Genomic DNA, 15,313 nt, shown 5'->3' on the forward strand with positions numbered 1-15,313 from the left:
TGTGCCACAATTAGGTTCAGGAAATACATACTGAAATGTACTTATAATTGAATTTACTTTTTTTAAATTTACATTTAAATGTACATTACTGAAATTATGGATGCTGTAAATAAGTGAAAACGTGTATCTTAACTTATAACAAAGTATTACCAGATATTACTACTACTACTATAATAATACATTCATTATAATAGGGTAACCGTACATTTATTAAGCTTTAAATGTGTGTATCAAAGCGTTACAGTTCTTTATTCGTCATCGTCAGTCTTGTTTTAATTATTATCTGCAGTGTGAGAAATGTTTCTACCAGGAAAAAATGCTTTTACCAAATTCCCAATAAAATCTGAGTCGTCCAATTGTCACTTATGATTCTGTTTATTATATCACTATAATAAACAGCATGCATTCCTTCTCCTCAATCCCACAAATCATTGTATTTTTTTAAGCAAACATGCAACAATAAACATCAAGTTATCTGAATTCGCAAACACATGGAAAACTGCAGAAGTTTGAACAACATAACGTCAGTAACAAAAGAAAAATATAAACCGCATTTGCAGTAAATTAATAAATGAATATAAAAGTACATGAATTTGAAAGGAAGGCAAAAGAGTCTTTAAGCTTATAAATGGTCTTTAACTAAGCATATATAGTACAGGTTTACAGTATTTCATTCTTAAGTACATTTTTATATCTTAATAATCAATTACAGATAACAAATTACAGAATATCTTTACCAAATTTACAGATTTTTTTTTTTATTCATGGTACACGATCATCTTAATTTTCAAGCTCAAAGTTAAACGCATGCCTCACAAAAAGGACAAGAAAAATAAAAAAATAATTCATGATATTTTACTTGATATAAACTTTTGATAATTTGTGTAATATGTCAACATGAACCAATGAAAAAGACTGATAACTTCGACATGTGTGATAAAGCCAGTGGGTACTAAAGGAACCTCTCGTTTGACAGATGAACAAAACAGCGCCATCTTGCTTTTAAATGTAAAACAGCACCCTCAGTCTAAAACATTTCTGATTAACCGGGAGATCTCTGTCTGTTGCTTGTGTTTTTGATGTGCATTGCAAAACGAAACGCAGTTCCAACGTCACTTTTCAGATTTTCAGATTTTGCTCTCTAAATTAATAAAAGCTAGTGTTTATTATTCCTTAAATACATTTATATTTTCCCTTCAATTTTGCCCTACACTATAGAACTGTATTTTCTTTCTTTAAGCGTCCCCATACTGAAGTCGACAACATGCTTACCTCTCTCAGCATGACTGGCAGCAGTGCTTGAGAATTTAATGCACCCGTGTCTTATTGTTCAATCCATGCAAGGATTGTAGCTGGAGGGGGCCGCTAATGATCTTGAAAAAAGAAACAGGGAGCATGTGTCTCCAGAACTGACATCGCCCGCTATCATGAAAGCGATGGCGCGGGTGTCGGAGTCTGTGTCTTTCTAAGTAGGCTATCACTGTGCTCTCAGTGTTCAGATGTTTAGGTGTTCATCTCAAACTGATGCTGTCGCACAAAAATAGTACAGGGGAAATTCTTATGCGTGCGGGTGCTCTATTGTTTTAATATATATATAATAACCAACTTATCGGGCTCACTGCAGAGTGCATTTGATTTTTAAACTGTACTTAGTAGTTCCCAAAGAGTGGCATGATTCTTGACGGAGAGATCGAAAAGAAAGAATAACGGCCAGGAGTCGAGGACAAAGATACCCAAGGCCTAAGTCGCTCGGTGTTTTTTACACTGCTGTTTGAGAGGATTTTATATTTGCATTGCGTTGGAACATGTTTTATTTTATTATTATATTATTAAATTGCAATTATAATTTAACGGTTGAGTTACCTTGCTCTTATCTAAAAGTGCACGTGTATGTGAGAGGTATTGTGTGTATGATCCCGTTTATGTGTTACTTGTGTTTATATGCAAAAAAAAAAAAAAAAAAATGCAATTATAAAATCATAACGTCATTTCAGACTAGTAGGCTATATTTTATTCTATGATGATTTCACGCTTTGTCTGATCACAAACGCTTTTCATCTTTTTTTTTTTTTTGTTGTTAAGAGCACATTTGTTGTCAAAAACTATAGGGGAGAATTCTTTTTGTAAATTGGTGTTTGTTCAATAGACACAAAGATCTTAATATGTTATACAGGCAACATGAATTTACACTTGTTATTCTCGTGTTTAGAGGGTTAATAATACTGAGACCATTAACATCTAAATATTACAAAAAAAGTAGCATACACTCTGAAATATGCAACTATCAATAATGAAAATGTTCTCATAACATCAATAACTCACCACCAATAATAATAATAATAATAATAATTGTTATTATTGTTATCATCATTACTATTATTATTACTATTGTTGTTGTCCTTCATAACTATAGCCAGTGGAAAATTACACGTTAAGACAGTATTCTAAACTGACCCTACATCTTAATCAAACATTTAACAAATCAGACTGCCATTTTCGAACGCTTCCCATAAAAATGTGCATTCATCAGCAAATGAGATTTTACATAAAGTACTTGTGGTTACAAATATAAATGGATTTATCAATTATACCGTCCAAGACAACACCTTTGACAAACTGTAAAACGTAATTAAATGATTATTATCAATTATTCACTAGTCCTACTTAGTTCAAGCCAAAATCCAAGTTGTGTATATTAGTTTAGATGGTAGTATGACTATCCTCAGTTTTGCGCTTTAGATCTCTCTCTCTTCTCCTATTGGTTCACTGACTGAGACGCACTGACTGAGTTCACCAGCGTTTAACTCTAGCGGCAGACACTGCGTGTGCAGTTAGTAGAAGGCCGCTTTACACAGGTATCAAATTTTGTTGACGTTAATCGCGTTTTCCTTTTACCGCAATGTCTATGTCTTTAAATTCAGGCATTTCTCAGCCGGAAAAATAATAGGATGTTATCGACTTGGAGCGTTGCTACATATGGGCGCTTTAAACAAAGAATAGCCTAAATCTTGCGACTGGACTCAAAATTAAAGGAGATATAGCATTCGTTTCAAGATGTTAGTCAAATTGCCTAGTCCATTCAGAATATTAACAATTGAATCTACCTTGTCAACGCAAAAACGGTAGCCTACAATTTAAATATATATATAGGGCGGGAAAAGTCAAACAATAGCCTAGAGTAAAATGTGTCCCTTAGCACTATGTGCATTGGTGCAGTTATTACTTTACTTTTTTTTACTTTCGTTTTTCTAAACTTTAATGTTAACCTTTGTTGTCCCTTTCGATGGTAGGCGTATTTCACTTACGAGGGGGACCAAATATTCCGAGGTTAATACACACCGTTCATGTAAATATCTATAGCTGAATGTTTAACGCAAGAGAGTAACCAAACGTAGAACGCACAGGATCCGTGTTTTTCCTCAAGAAACAGTGAATGAAAGTCATTGTAAACACGTGTGGTATACTAGACAGATGTCTGAGAGGAACCCGTGCACTGGGAATGCTAATGAATTAAACAAGAATTAACCCGTCCATTTGAAACTGTGCTAAAGATCAGAATGTGACCTGCTCCTCTGCTCCCAACAAACCGATAGAAGAGAAAAAAACTTTAGGCTACCATAGACTTTAATTAAAGAAAAATAAGTACCTCTGATAAAACGGAAATAGTATAAACGTCATGAGTGACACCAACGGTTATTGTATCAGCATTATTTTGTTGGTGTTTTATACTTTCAATGTCTTCTGCGTTAGTTCATAAGGTTATGTTGTGATCTAACTTGGTAATGATAAAAATAGTCATTCTTCACCCTCAAGGATATGACTTAATATTGTATTAATGCAACAACAGAGAAATTTTAGGGGGGGGGGGGGGGGGGGGGAATAAATAAAATAAAATAAAAATTCCACATATTGTGGATGGGATGTCAAATGGTTTGTATAGTCTATGTAGGCTAGTGATGCAATCCCTCCCCTAACTTTGGTACGTTGCAAGTTATACTAAAATAATAGGCTATATCAAAAATAAAATCTGTGATGTTATTCATTTAATGCCTGTTTTAACCCAGAGAACAGACTACACTTCGAAGCATCTCACCAACCCCCTCAGTCTCTCCCTTTGTGTTAAAGTTGGCTCAAGGTCTCGGGAGGTCCTGGAAGTGACAGTTCTGTGAATAGCGGGTAGATGGCACAATTTTCTAACATTTAGAGAGAGGAACCCACCGAGCTGAGAGCAGCAAGTCTATTTTAAAGCACTTTATTCAAAATAACACAGACAGACTGACAGGCAAAATAAATAAATAAATAAATAAAATAATTTTTAAAATGCATATATATCGCAATGAAGCCTGTTAAGTTTTAAGTAACCAATACGAATATTTTTATTGCTCCATTTTAGCTTTGAAAAAATTAAAAGACAAGGCATCCTGACCCAGTTATTCATATTGCGGTTTTGTTAAAATAAACAATGGTTATTAATATAGAGAATATGCAAGTGTTTACTTAAAACAGTTGTTAAAGGGAAATAAATTCGCTTCTGTGCTAGACAAGGCCACATTAGATTGTTGTCAAACTGCCCCGTTACAGAACATTCCACGCAATTTGCCGCCAAAAAAAATATAGATGACGTCAAACAAAAGTTCTCCAAAGTACCTCATTATTTGAAAAGCCAAAACACTAAGGTCGTGAGTCGTGACGAGTTTTTCCTCATATAAACTGATATAAATATGAGGGCTAAAATTATGGACAGGTCCTCTCTATATTCACCAAATCTTACGAGGGGCAATAAATATAATGAAACAGAAATATGTTGATACTCGAGTGAGGTGAAAGAACAACACAGACGTTAAATTGTCTTCTTTCTTTTTTTCTAAGGGAGTGGGGGGTCTATGCTTTGCTTATTATCGCTGCTCTTTGGAGGTCGCTATGGAAACCAATTGCTGGCTCTTCCCTCGTCGAGCTCATCATAAGAACAACACAAGCGAGCATATGATAGCCTATCTCAAAGCTATGATGACTTTTGCTAAGGAGTCTAAGAGATATATGACCGATTCGTCAAAACCACATCCACATAGCTTGATGTCATAGTAAGGCTTAGGAAAGGTCTGAGAGGTCATTTTGAAATTAAGTTGAAAACCTCCGAGACAAACAGTGTTATTAGCAACCGTACCAGTGTTAAGCCAGATAATTATGTGCTAGCTTTTAAAATCACACTATATTCAATTATTTTAGCAACATCAGCAATGTAGAGGATGTTGGGTGACGGTAAGAGACGATTTCAATCCTTCGAGACTGCAAACACCTTACATTTAAATAGTAGGCCTAACGATTCCTCATGCAGTTTTGCCGCGTCTACATCATCAAACAATAATGCCTTTAAAAAACAACGAAGGCACTTTTGCCCTGGCACCTGCAAGAATGTCGACGTGTTTTACTCTTTTAGTTTTAAATGTCTGCTATAGACATATAGAATATTATACAGAATCAATGGAGAAGCGGTTAGGAATCATTTGTTGTTGGCTTGGTTAGCCAGCCATATCCCATAGTACTTTTTCCACGAAGAAATAAATAAAAGTGACATTGTACTGAGGGAGACCTCATTAGTTCGTTGTCCGACGCTAATAAAAGAACAGAAGTGCAAATTATAGAGTTCAGCCTCAACACACGCTCTGTCAACTAAAATCAAGCCTGTGAAGCCATGATCCAAATTACTACTAACCTGCTCTGGTAAGCCTATCAAAGCAAAACGAGCATTTAAAGCGAAGAAACTGTCAATTCCTCTTTGACAAAATATACAACACAAGATCTATGAAGTTTGTGCACGGTGGAATTTGTTGCACAGACTTACTGGAATTAGTTTTTTAAAGCACGTAATGCCAACTACTAATAGTATCTCGAGTAGTTAATAGGTCTCATCACTGTGTCATAATTACAAGCCTTCCTCTGCTACATGCATTAGCGCTCTCATCAAACACACATCCTGGGCCACGTTTAAAACAATAACAAACATCCATCAATCATTTCCGGTCATCTAAACAGGCCTTTACCAATAGCCCCGAAACAAACAAACTTACCAGGATTACGCTATATAGCTCTTGCCTTCCCGATCAGTTTAAGGTATTTTTTTTAAGTAGTTAAATAAATAAATAGTATTTACATGGAATATAAATAATATAAAGCTTGTTATAATTATCATTATGTTACTATTATTACGCAGTTGAAAAAAAGCAATGGTGGTAGTGGTCTGATTAGCATACCATTATTGTGCGTCACATTGGTTACTCAGCCATATAAGTTACTTTAGCCTATCATCAGATTGTCTGATCCAATATCAAAACAATAATATATAACATAGGTGTATTTGGGGTCAGGATGTTACCTTTTATTTTCTCGAAGCTATACCCAAGTAGTAGAATTTGCAAAACGAGATCTGGGAGAAACTAACGAGTTAGCGATGGTCTTGTTAAATCGTGCTATAACCATACGTAAAAAGAAAAATACGTTTTAATTACATTGGCTATGAAAATATTAAGCCTATCTCTGGATTTTAGGACTCTTGGACTCCTGACAAAAACTTTAACACGGTTGCTGTCTGAAGCTTTTTTTTTTTTTTTTTTTTTTTTTGGGCCCTCGGTGTCGATTGAGGGGGCCTTTTCTCCCAGCAATGTGGTTTCAATTACAAGACACCGCTTTGCTCCGGGGAGCCGTATAGCTTGCGTTGGATTGCAAGACGCCATATTGACTCAACTAATAGGACACCAAGTTGAAGGCGCAGTTTACAGGATAGCTTCACACGCTTGGTGTCCTCTAACAGATAGCCCTAAATGTGACACATAAAATACTGCTTTCGAGGTAGAACAAACAGTGGTCTGCATTTTGTCATTTGTCACGTTTACAACAAGATGGCATTTCATTTGACATGTATTGAACGTCCAATGTTGCATTTCATCGCGACTTCAGTTCCGACGTGTCAGTACCTGCTCTGAGAAGATTTGATGTATTTAAATTGAAAGTGATACCCAACAAGGCAATGAGCAAGAACGTCTGCGCATATACACACCATCTATACCTGGTAAGTAGGGATGACATGATACTTGAAATTTCCTTATTTTATTTTTTTTTTAATCATAGATGGGTGAATGTGTAAAAAGTGTTAGAGGGCAAATCAAAGCGTACTTTCACACTTGAAGCTGCAGCACTTTGCACGTGTATTTACATAGCCAAATGTAGATGTAACCTGGACAATTTCCCATGCCAAACCCTCGCACCCCCAACCCACTCTCTCTCTCACACACTCACTCACACACACTCTCTCTCTCTCTCTCTGAAACACACATCCGTAAACCCAACCTTCAGCATTTTGAGACAGAGCATGAGTTCACTGTCCGATAGAACAGACATATTTGTCCGCTAATCATGAATAACACAACAATGAAAGCCTTTTGATTTCAAATTCATAAATTATAATTTAATACCAAGAACAAATTTACAGCAGAATGCTTGTTTACAATAAGCTAACACAAACAAACAAGAATTGTTTTCAACTATAAACTTCCACACACACTCACGTATATCACTTGCAATTAATAATAATCAATAATAATAAAAAAGTATCTATACGTTATCAATACCCTGCAGTAATATATTTTATATATTTATATAAAAACGTGGGTCAGTTTAAACTGTTCATAATTACAATCATGTATCATTCACTGGTCCATATGTGGCAGAGAACAGCCCAAATAACTGTTCAATCAACTACACAATATGATCCCTTTTTATCCAATCACAACATGGTGTCTTGTGTGTTGAAGAAAAGCCTCAAAACAAGGACGAAATTGCAAGCTTTCACACATACACACACAAGGCATCTGTTACAGACCGAAAAGGAGCAGAACACCAAGTCAAAATAGCCACCCCTTTCCAAACCAGCTCACCCTGTTAAGTGTCAACCTATCGTCGAACGTTTTTTTTTTTTTTTTCATTTTTTTGTCTTTTTAAATACAAGGGCTAGTGTACTGAATGCACAGATTATATCTATACAGTCAAAAACATTTACATTTATATATATATATATCAAAGGTAAAATAGGTTAGCGACCTGTGGCCATGCATTCACAGTCTAAATACATGAAAAAGAAAGGAAGAAAAAAAAAAACATTTGTCTTTATATGTATGTACATTACAACCAGAACTTTCAGTGCTACTAGCTAAGTCTGTCACTCATTTGAAGACATTTGTATTACCGAAAAAATTGGCAACCACAGTTTTATTCTTAATCACATATACGTTGTATAAAGAAAAAGTCCTTGAAATGAATTGACCTATATTTACAAGAATACTGCCTCTACTTGTGTGTTTTTTTCCCTCAAGTGAAATGAACAATTATAAGACTTATTTTGTAAATTCTAAGCGTGTTCCCCCATGGTGTATAGACTTCAGTAACCGTTAATAACACATTTGCGCTGTACAGGCACTTTAATGCTTTAAGTGTTGAGGGACATTAATAGGGACGTCTTATTAATACTGCTGCTTTATCATTAAAAGAATGATGACCCATCATTTCCCCCACGTTCAAAATACAGTTTACTGTGGCAAAACACGTGATGTGCGCAACTTAATACATTTGACAATATTAAGTGGGGGTCTCCTTTTCACTGTAAAATCAAACACTTTGTTCTACTATTTGCATTACAGCCATGCCCGAATCCCAATATTTAAAAAAAAAAAAAAAAAAAAAAAAATGGAGACAGGTCATAACTCTCAAAAATCGGTTTGCAAACACTTTTGTGGCGCATATAACTAAACGATAGTTTTGCTCCTGCATCCATTTCGGGATATAATGATTTGGGGGGTGTCTATCTCAGGCAGAAGAGTGGTATGAAATGGTGCATTACTAGTGCTCTGGCATTTTGTGGATATAAGTTTGAGTTGGTTATGAAAATAATCCCTACTCTTGCTCATTAAGGGACATCAATAGAGTAAGTGCGCTTGCAGCATTAGTAAGCATAGCCTATATTGCTGTGGATTTAGTTTTAATTCTCGAATTCTCGAAGAACGTCTTTACATTCTGAACTGTTTTAGAAGAAGTCATGGTTATTAGAAAAACAAAAAAAAAACAAAAAAATAAAAATAAAAAAAATAACATACTACAATCACATAGGCCGGTTTGGAACCAGAAAGGAGAAACAAACAAAAAAAAAAAAAAAAAAAAAAAAAAAAAAAATACAAAAAAACAGCTATAGATACATGGACACAGGACAATATAGCAATTTAGAAAAAGAACTTTTTTTCTTCTTCCTTAATCGTTCCAAATTATCGCTTAAATGCACTTTATAGTTTTGCTGTCCAGAAAGGATTGTGAAAATCCTTGAATTATTTTCTTTTTTCTTCTGTATTAATTTTAGTGGGTTATGTATTTCTTCATTTTTGTATTTATTTTATTTAATTTTTTACAAAAACAACAAACAAACAAACAAAAAACATTAGAACAAACTGTTCAGAATGACACAGGGAGCAATCTCTGGATTTCGAGGCTTCACTGAATGTCTCAATTTTAAAATTCACAGTCATTGTATGAAAGTCTTTCTTCGTGAAAGTAAACTCGTGTAACAGCCGTTTCCTTCTACAAAAGAAGCGCTAACTATTGTAGTCACAGCCCCTTTGATCATTCCTTCTGCCTACTGAATCGACATGTAAGGCCAGTTAAAACTGCTCCCCGACAGCAACATATCCCTGATGAGGGTTTCAATTGGGGTTTTACCTACCAATCGGACGAAAAATAATTGCTCTATGACCGAAGACGAGACTGTACGGAGAGAGGGCAAGCGCAGTAATAACTTCCCAAATCGAGTTGGCTGGTTGGGATACTGGCTCCGAACGTACTCCTCCAGAGCGCACTGGGACTTCTCTTGCAAACTTTCCACATGGGCCACATCTGACAGGCCACAGGCATCTATAAGGAACGGAGAGATAATCAAATGTTTATTACATTAACAGCACACCTGGACAATTCATTTACAAAACGGCAAGTTTCACAACAGTAACACATACTACTTCATTTAAGTTTGCTATTACGTCAGTGTATTGTACAGAATGCAATGCACAAAACATTCGCTTTCTGAAAATCATATGTGCCATACGAGCTAGCTTTAGTTTACCAGAGATGCATAAATACTTTCGAGTTCTGCTGTTCGGATTTTTTTTTTTTTTTTTTTTTTTTTTTAATAAAAAGAGCTAATTTAGTGAGCATTCCATTGTACGAGTAACAAATTGTTTTAAACCCTTTTGAATCTTGATGCATATGTAATCCCCATAAAAATGACAATTTAGCAGCATGTGGGTCATAATAGTATTGCAAAAAGGAACACAAAAGGGCAACGTTTTAAAAAAAAATCATGTAAAGAAATTAAAAGCCTAAGTGTAAGCGTATTATAGTATGGTATCTGTCTTATTTTAGAACATTTATAGACACAGCGCAACCTTTAGCCCTAAACTTTTAGACAATACTGAAAGTTGTTTTTAAAGAACAACAAACTCGAAGAGCAAGCTATCCACAAGAGGTGGTGTAAGACTGTAAATCAATAAAGCGATTGCAAAATGCTGCCCTACATGACATAAACTTTTAAAAAAAATAGCATGTTAGCAACAGTTCAGTTGATATTATTTTTATTTTAGGTTTTGATTCATTTATATTTTATTGCTGTAGGGAACATTATCTCTAGTAAAGAAATCAAAACAGCGTATTTGCATTCTGTGCTAATAGCTATTTATTGTGCAACTGGTTCCAGTCATAAATTTCTGAGAGAATATATTTGCCATTAAGTTTTAAATCTGTAAAACTTTTTCGCTTTAGCTCTGTGATACACAAATAAAGAAAGGAAGTTGGGGTCATGACCCAGTTCTGGAACGAGTCCAGCATGTGTCTTGTATCCCTAGATCATCCTAACAAAACAAGGAAGAACTGTGAGCTTTTAACAACGCACAGAAATGTCTCGTCGCTCCTCCACAATAAAAGACAATTAAACAAAACTAGCCATTGGTGTTTATCGCAATGTGAATATATCTATCATTTTAAACTAGCGGCTCCGGTGTAAAGCTGGGCTGTGATGTGTGTAAACGGAGCATTAGGCCTTTCTTCCATTTCCTACAGCCTCACCCCCCTCCCTTCGAGCATGACATCCTTAATATCTGTCATTGCAAATAAATACAAATAATTGATTGCCCTTCAATATCATATTATGTTGATGTTTTGTAAAACTACAACAAATTATGAATAAGGTTGCATTTTAGACTTTGTAAGTCGATAGTGCTCATTTTCTAACATTATTTGTATTTTCATTTGTTTTGTTTTTGTTTTTTTAAATCAAAACTACGTAATAGGCGCTATAGTTAAACGTATATCTTCTATTAATTTTTACGCGTATAAATAAATGTTTTTTATGCATTGCTGGCTGTCACAAAATATTAATTCTGGCACCATTTAATTCTTAACGGAACTTAAGTGCTAAAATAAACAGAACTGCTTTATTCTATCGACGATACGTCGATGCTTTTAAAACATTTTAGTTAGAAGAAATAATTTTCTTAATTTTACTTGTTAGCTGCATTTTTTATCAGATAACTCTGTAAAATATTCACACTTACGTGTCTATTATGACGTGTACATTTTAATATTTAATGCTTACAGATAAATAGCCTGAAATTGGCACATATACTTTCTAAATTTTATTAAAATAGTCCACGTTTCATTACTGTTCAAACACAACCAAATATAAAAATAGATGATTAAAAACATATGTTTTGAAAATTAAAACTTACCTGAAGTGAATAAAACGATGGCCTTTAAACAACTGTATTCAGCAGAGTCAACGTGCAAAGCTTTGAGCTTTTCTACTTGTTCTTGGAAGATCCTAATGTGGTCCATAAAGGCGACCACTCTGTCCGCAGACATGGGGGAGGCATGGAGCCCAGCCGCCGCCAGAAGTGGAGCCACATGGAGCGGCATGGAGCATTGAGCAGCGTTGAGCACAAACAACTCACTCCAGGTCAACCTCAAAAGGGCAACCTGGTCGGTAATTTGGAGGTCTGGGAAGAAGGGAATATTCCTGGCCCACTCTACCGCACTAAACAGCATCCTGGCTGCCAGTTCACAAATGTTCTCGATGCCCATGATGTTGTTGGGCTGCATGCATTGACTGCCATACCGAGAAGTTGGGTAGGGCTCCGCTCGTAGTAGAAGAGAGATATATCCGGATAAGTAGGAATGGCAGTGCAGTGGGTCCCCATTTGTCAAGGCGAACTGACCATGGTGTGGCTGTGTGGGTGGCATCCGTCCCCTTTGCACGGCTGCAGTAAAAAGAGAAACTGTAGATATTGATGCTTGAATTCTACAACAACAAAACATAGCTTGACCTTGTTTTTACTTCACTTGTGGTGTGTTTTTACCACACAATTTGTTTAGGCAACTAAACCACTAGCATTAATGTAATCAATTAGACTACTAAGTCACTTGACACGTGCAGAACTTTTAAACTATCAAAGTGGCCTTCGTGATTTTACTGTTAAGTGAAACAATTTAAACTAGGTTCTTGATATGCTCACAATACTAATATTCTGCACCGCCCACTACACACAAAATAATTCTAGCCAAACCCTATGTTTTAGTTAACAGAAAAATAAGATATTTGCAAATGTTTCATTTTAGTGTACTTGTCAGATAATTTGTGTTTACATTTCACAACATGAGCCCAGTGAATACATGCACAAAGAAAAACATGAATGCTAACCCTTAACCTATTTAGCTAGCGACAGAGTCCCTTCTGCTGTCTAGTGAGAATCTGCGAGCGAACAGGGTGTCTGGCGGAACATTTATTCGAATAAATACTATAAAAGCGCAATTGTGATTATTATTTACTTTTCTCCTGAAGAAGAGCGTTGTAGATTGCGGACTATCTGGAGACCCTAGCCTAGTGTGTGTGTGTGTGTGTGTGTGTGTATGCATGCGTGTGTGTGTGATTTTGACGCTGCCTCTCCATACTCCCTCGCCATAACTGTACGGCATTTCTGCAGTGATATTATTAAAAATCAGCACGAATGCCCATATTTTCATCGGCGAATAAAAGTGATAATCAATTTAACGTTGCGAACATGTAAAATGCGAAATAGTCGCTTGGAGAGGCTGTTCGTTATTCGAGCATTAAAGGCGCCGTGATAACGCTCGGTCTCGAGCGCTATAGGCGGTTCCTTCGCGTGCTGTGGTCGGGCAGACTGAGAGAGAAGAGTCGGGGACAAAACACAGGGGGGACGTAGCATGCATGATTTAGTCAGGCTAAATACAAAAGACAAAGACAGCAGTAAAACAACAAAAATCCCAATACCTTCCCGTCTCATGCCAACTTTGAGGCATTTTTTGAGGCGGCAGTACTGACACTGATTGCGATGGTGCTGGTCAATGGGACAATTCCTGTTGGCACGGCATGTGTAAGTGAGGTTCCTTCGTACGCTCCGTTTGAAAAAGCTTTTACAGCCCTCGCAAGTGAACTGGCCATAGTGTTTGCCGCTGGATTTGTCCCCGCAAACCACGCACTCTATATGCTGTGGCTGCTGCTTTTCCGACTGACTCTGCGTCGTCTGGTTCGTCGGGGTGGACTGTGTGTTGTTGTTCGGGGGTCCTTGAACGGGTGTCTGAGGGGTCGGAGGGGCAACCTGAGAGGCCGTCAGACCCAGCTGGCCTGGTTGAGGGGTTGGAAGGGATAGTCCTCCTTGGGCTTGCGATGAGAGGGTGCCCTGGGTCTCGGCCACATCGTCCTGGGAGCCTCTCCACACTACCATTGCCATATCTATCAGTCAACGTTAAAAAAAACTTTTTGTTCCCCGTTTTTGGTTTCGGAATGCTTTGTTTCAAAAACAAATGATAACGAAGCACGGTGCCTTTCTCACTTAGGAAGATAAAATAAATAATTCAGGATCGGCACGGTCGGTTAGAGTCTGAATGTCCGTTCAAAGTTGCGTACCGACGACAAACAGTAGTCTATTTCTTGACTGGAATAGCGTTACCTGGCATGTGGTTAAAACTGAAGCAAAGACGAGCCGAATAGCAGCCTTGCTCTTAGAGGCCAAGTCCAGGGGCACTTGCAGTCATCCATCCAGTAAACCCATCAAGGTAAAAATGGAAAATAAACACGGCGGAAGAAGATATGAACCGAGCAGGACAGATAACTTCACGCGTGTAGCGATGTTCGGACGCACTGAAACACGCGGCTTTCAAAGATACTTGCGACACGCGAGAAGTTCCAGCGTAAAGTCTTGAAGAAAACGAACAACTGGCAAAAAAATATTGCTGCTTCTTCCTTTTCTTCAGATGAGGTAGCGCTAGCAGCCGCGCGCAGTTGCAGCCTATGCTCGAGTCAAATATGAAGTCAACTCTCCGGCAAGCAGGACCGATAATATAACAAAAAGATCACAACCTATAGAACCTCCTTCATGCGCGTAAAAATAATAAGAGAGAGAACAGAGAATCAAAGTGATCAAATATGTTAAAAAGGGGGAGGTTAGGAAGTGACTGCGATTTGTAGGCGCTGGGCTGGCAGAATGCTTTCTCTCTGATCAGCTCACTGAGCTCTCTATATAGTGAACTTTGACACGACTGCTGCAACTTAGCACACGTTACCATGGAGATGAGTTGCCATATATGGAAAGTGACTGTGTTTGACTGGTCAGAGCTCACGGACCTCCCCCTGAACCCTATTGGCTAGTCGGCACTTGTGCTACTTGGTTCTTTGCCAAAGCCAGGAATGAGGGTCGAGGAGCCGCTTGGTCCTAAAGAGAGTAGGACAACGTTCGGTGGAAAATGATCGCAATAAATGTGTTCATTATTTTGATTTCTTTCAAATAAAATACACGATTGGCATATCTATTAAAACCGCTTTCCATACTACAGATGTCCACGGCCTTTCAAAGTCAATATTATGCTAATTTAAGTTTAAGATAAGTTTTTTTTGTTGTTTTGTTTTTTTAAATAATAGGCTAGCTACCTTTCCTCTTATCTGCCTAAATGATATTAAATATCTCAGTGATAATGATATTTCTGTTTTTTTCACATTTTCACTGCATTGCATACCTTTTTGTTACATTTATTCTATAGACTGGCCGCAGCGTATATGATTTGGCCAGATCCATTAATCCATTTATCCGCATTAACGCCTCATGAAACTGCATATCATTTATCAAGTCAATAATGCACTGACAAATACATTTAAAACAGAGACAGTCCACGAGGGAACAAGCAATGTACACGAGAGGCTATTGATGTAAGTTCG

General features: G+C 37.0%; 1 protein-coding gene across 7 annotated transcripts in view; it reads right to left on the minus strand.

Annotated features, from left to right (window-relative positions):
• Positions 1-356: 356 nt before the first annotated feature.
• nr2f2 (nuclear receptor subfamily 2, group F, member 2) overlaps positions 357-15,313 on the minus strand; it is a 346,178-nt gene continuing 331,221 nt past the window's right edge. For 5 of the 7 annotated variants that reach the window (XM_048169140.1, XM_048169142.1, XM_048169141.1 and 2 more), the window contains 2 exons: positions 11,814-12,341; positions 357-9,948 (listed from right to left, as the gene is read on the minus strand). In XM_048169140.1, the coding sequence (XP_048025097.1) occupies positions 9,674-9,948; positions 11,814-12,324 (786 nt within the window). In that variant the 5' untranslated portion in view covers positions 12,325-12,341 and the 3' untranslated portion in view covers positions 357-9,673. Of the gene's footprint in view, positions 9,949-11,813; positions 12,360-13,372; positions 14,626-15,313 lie in introns of those variants that run through there. The other 2 variants (XM_048169137.1, XM_048169138.1) reach the window with 2 other exon arrangements.

This window comes from Megalobrama amblycephala, linkage group LG19, assembly GCF_018812025.1.
Source record: "Megalobrama amblycephala isolate DHTTF-2021 linkage group LG19, ASM1881202v1, whole genome shotgun sequence".
Classification (NCBI taxonomy): Eukaryota; Metazoa; Chordata; class Actinopteri; order Cypriniformes; family Xenocyprididae; genus Megalobrama; species Megalobrama amblycephala.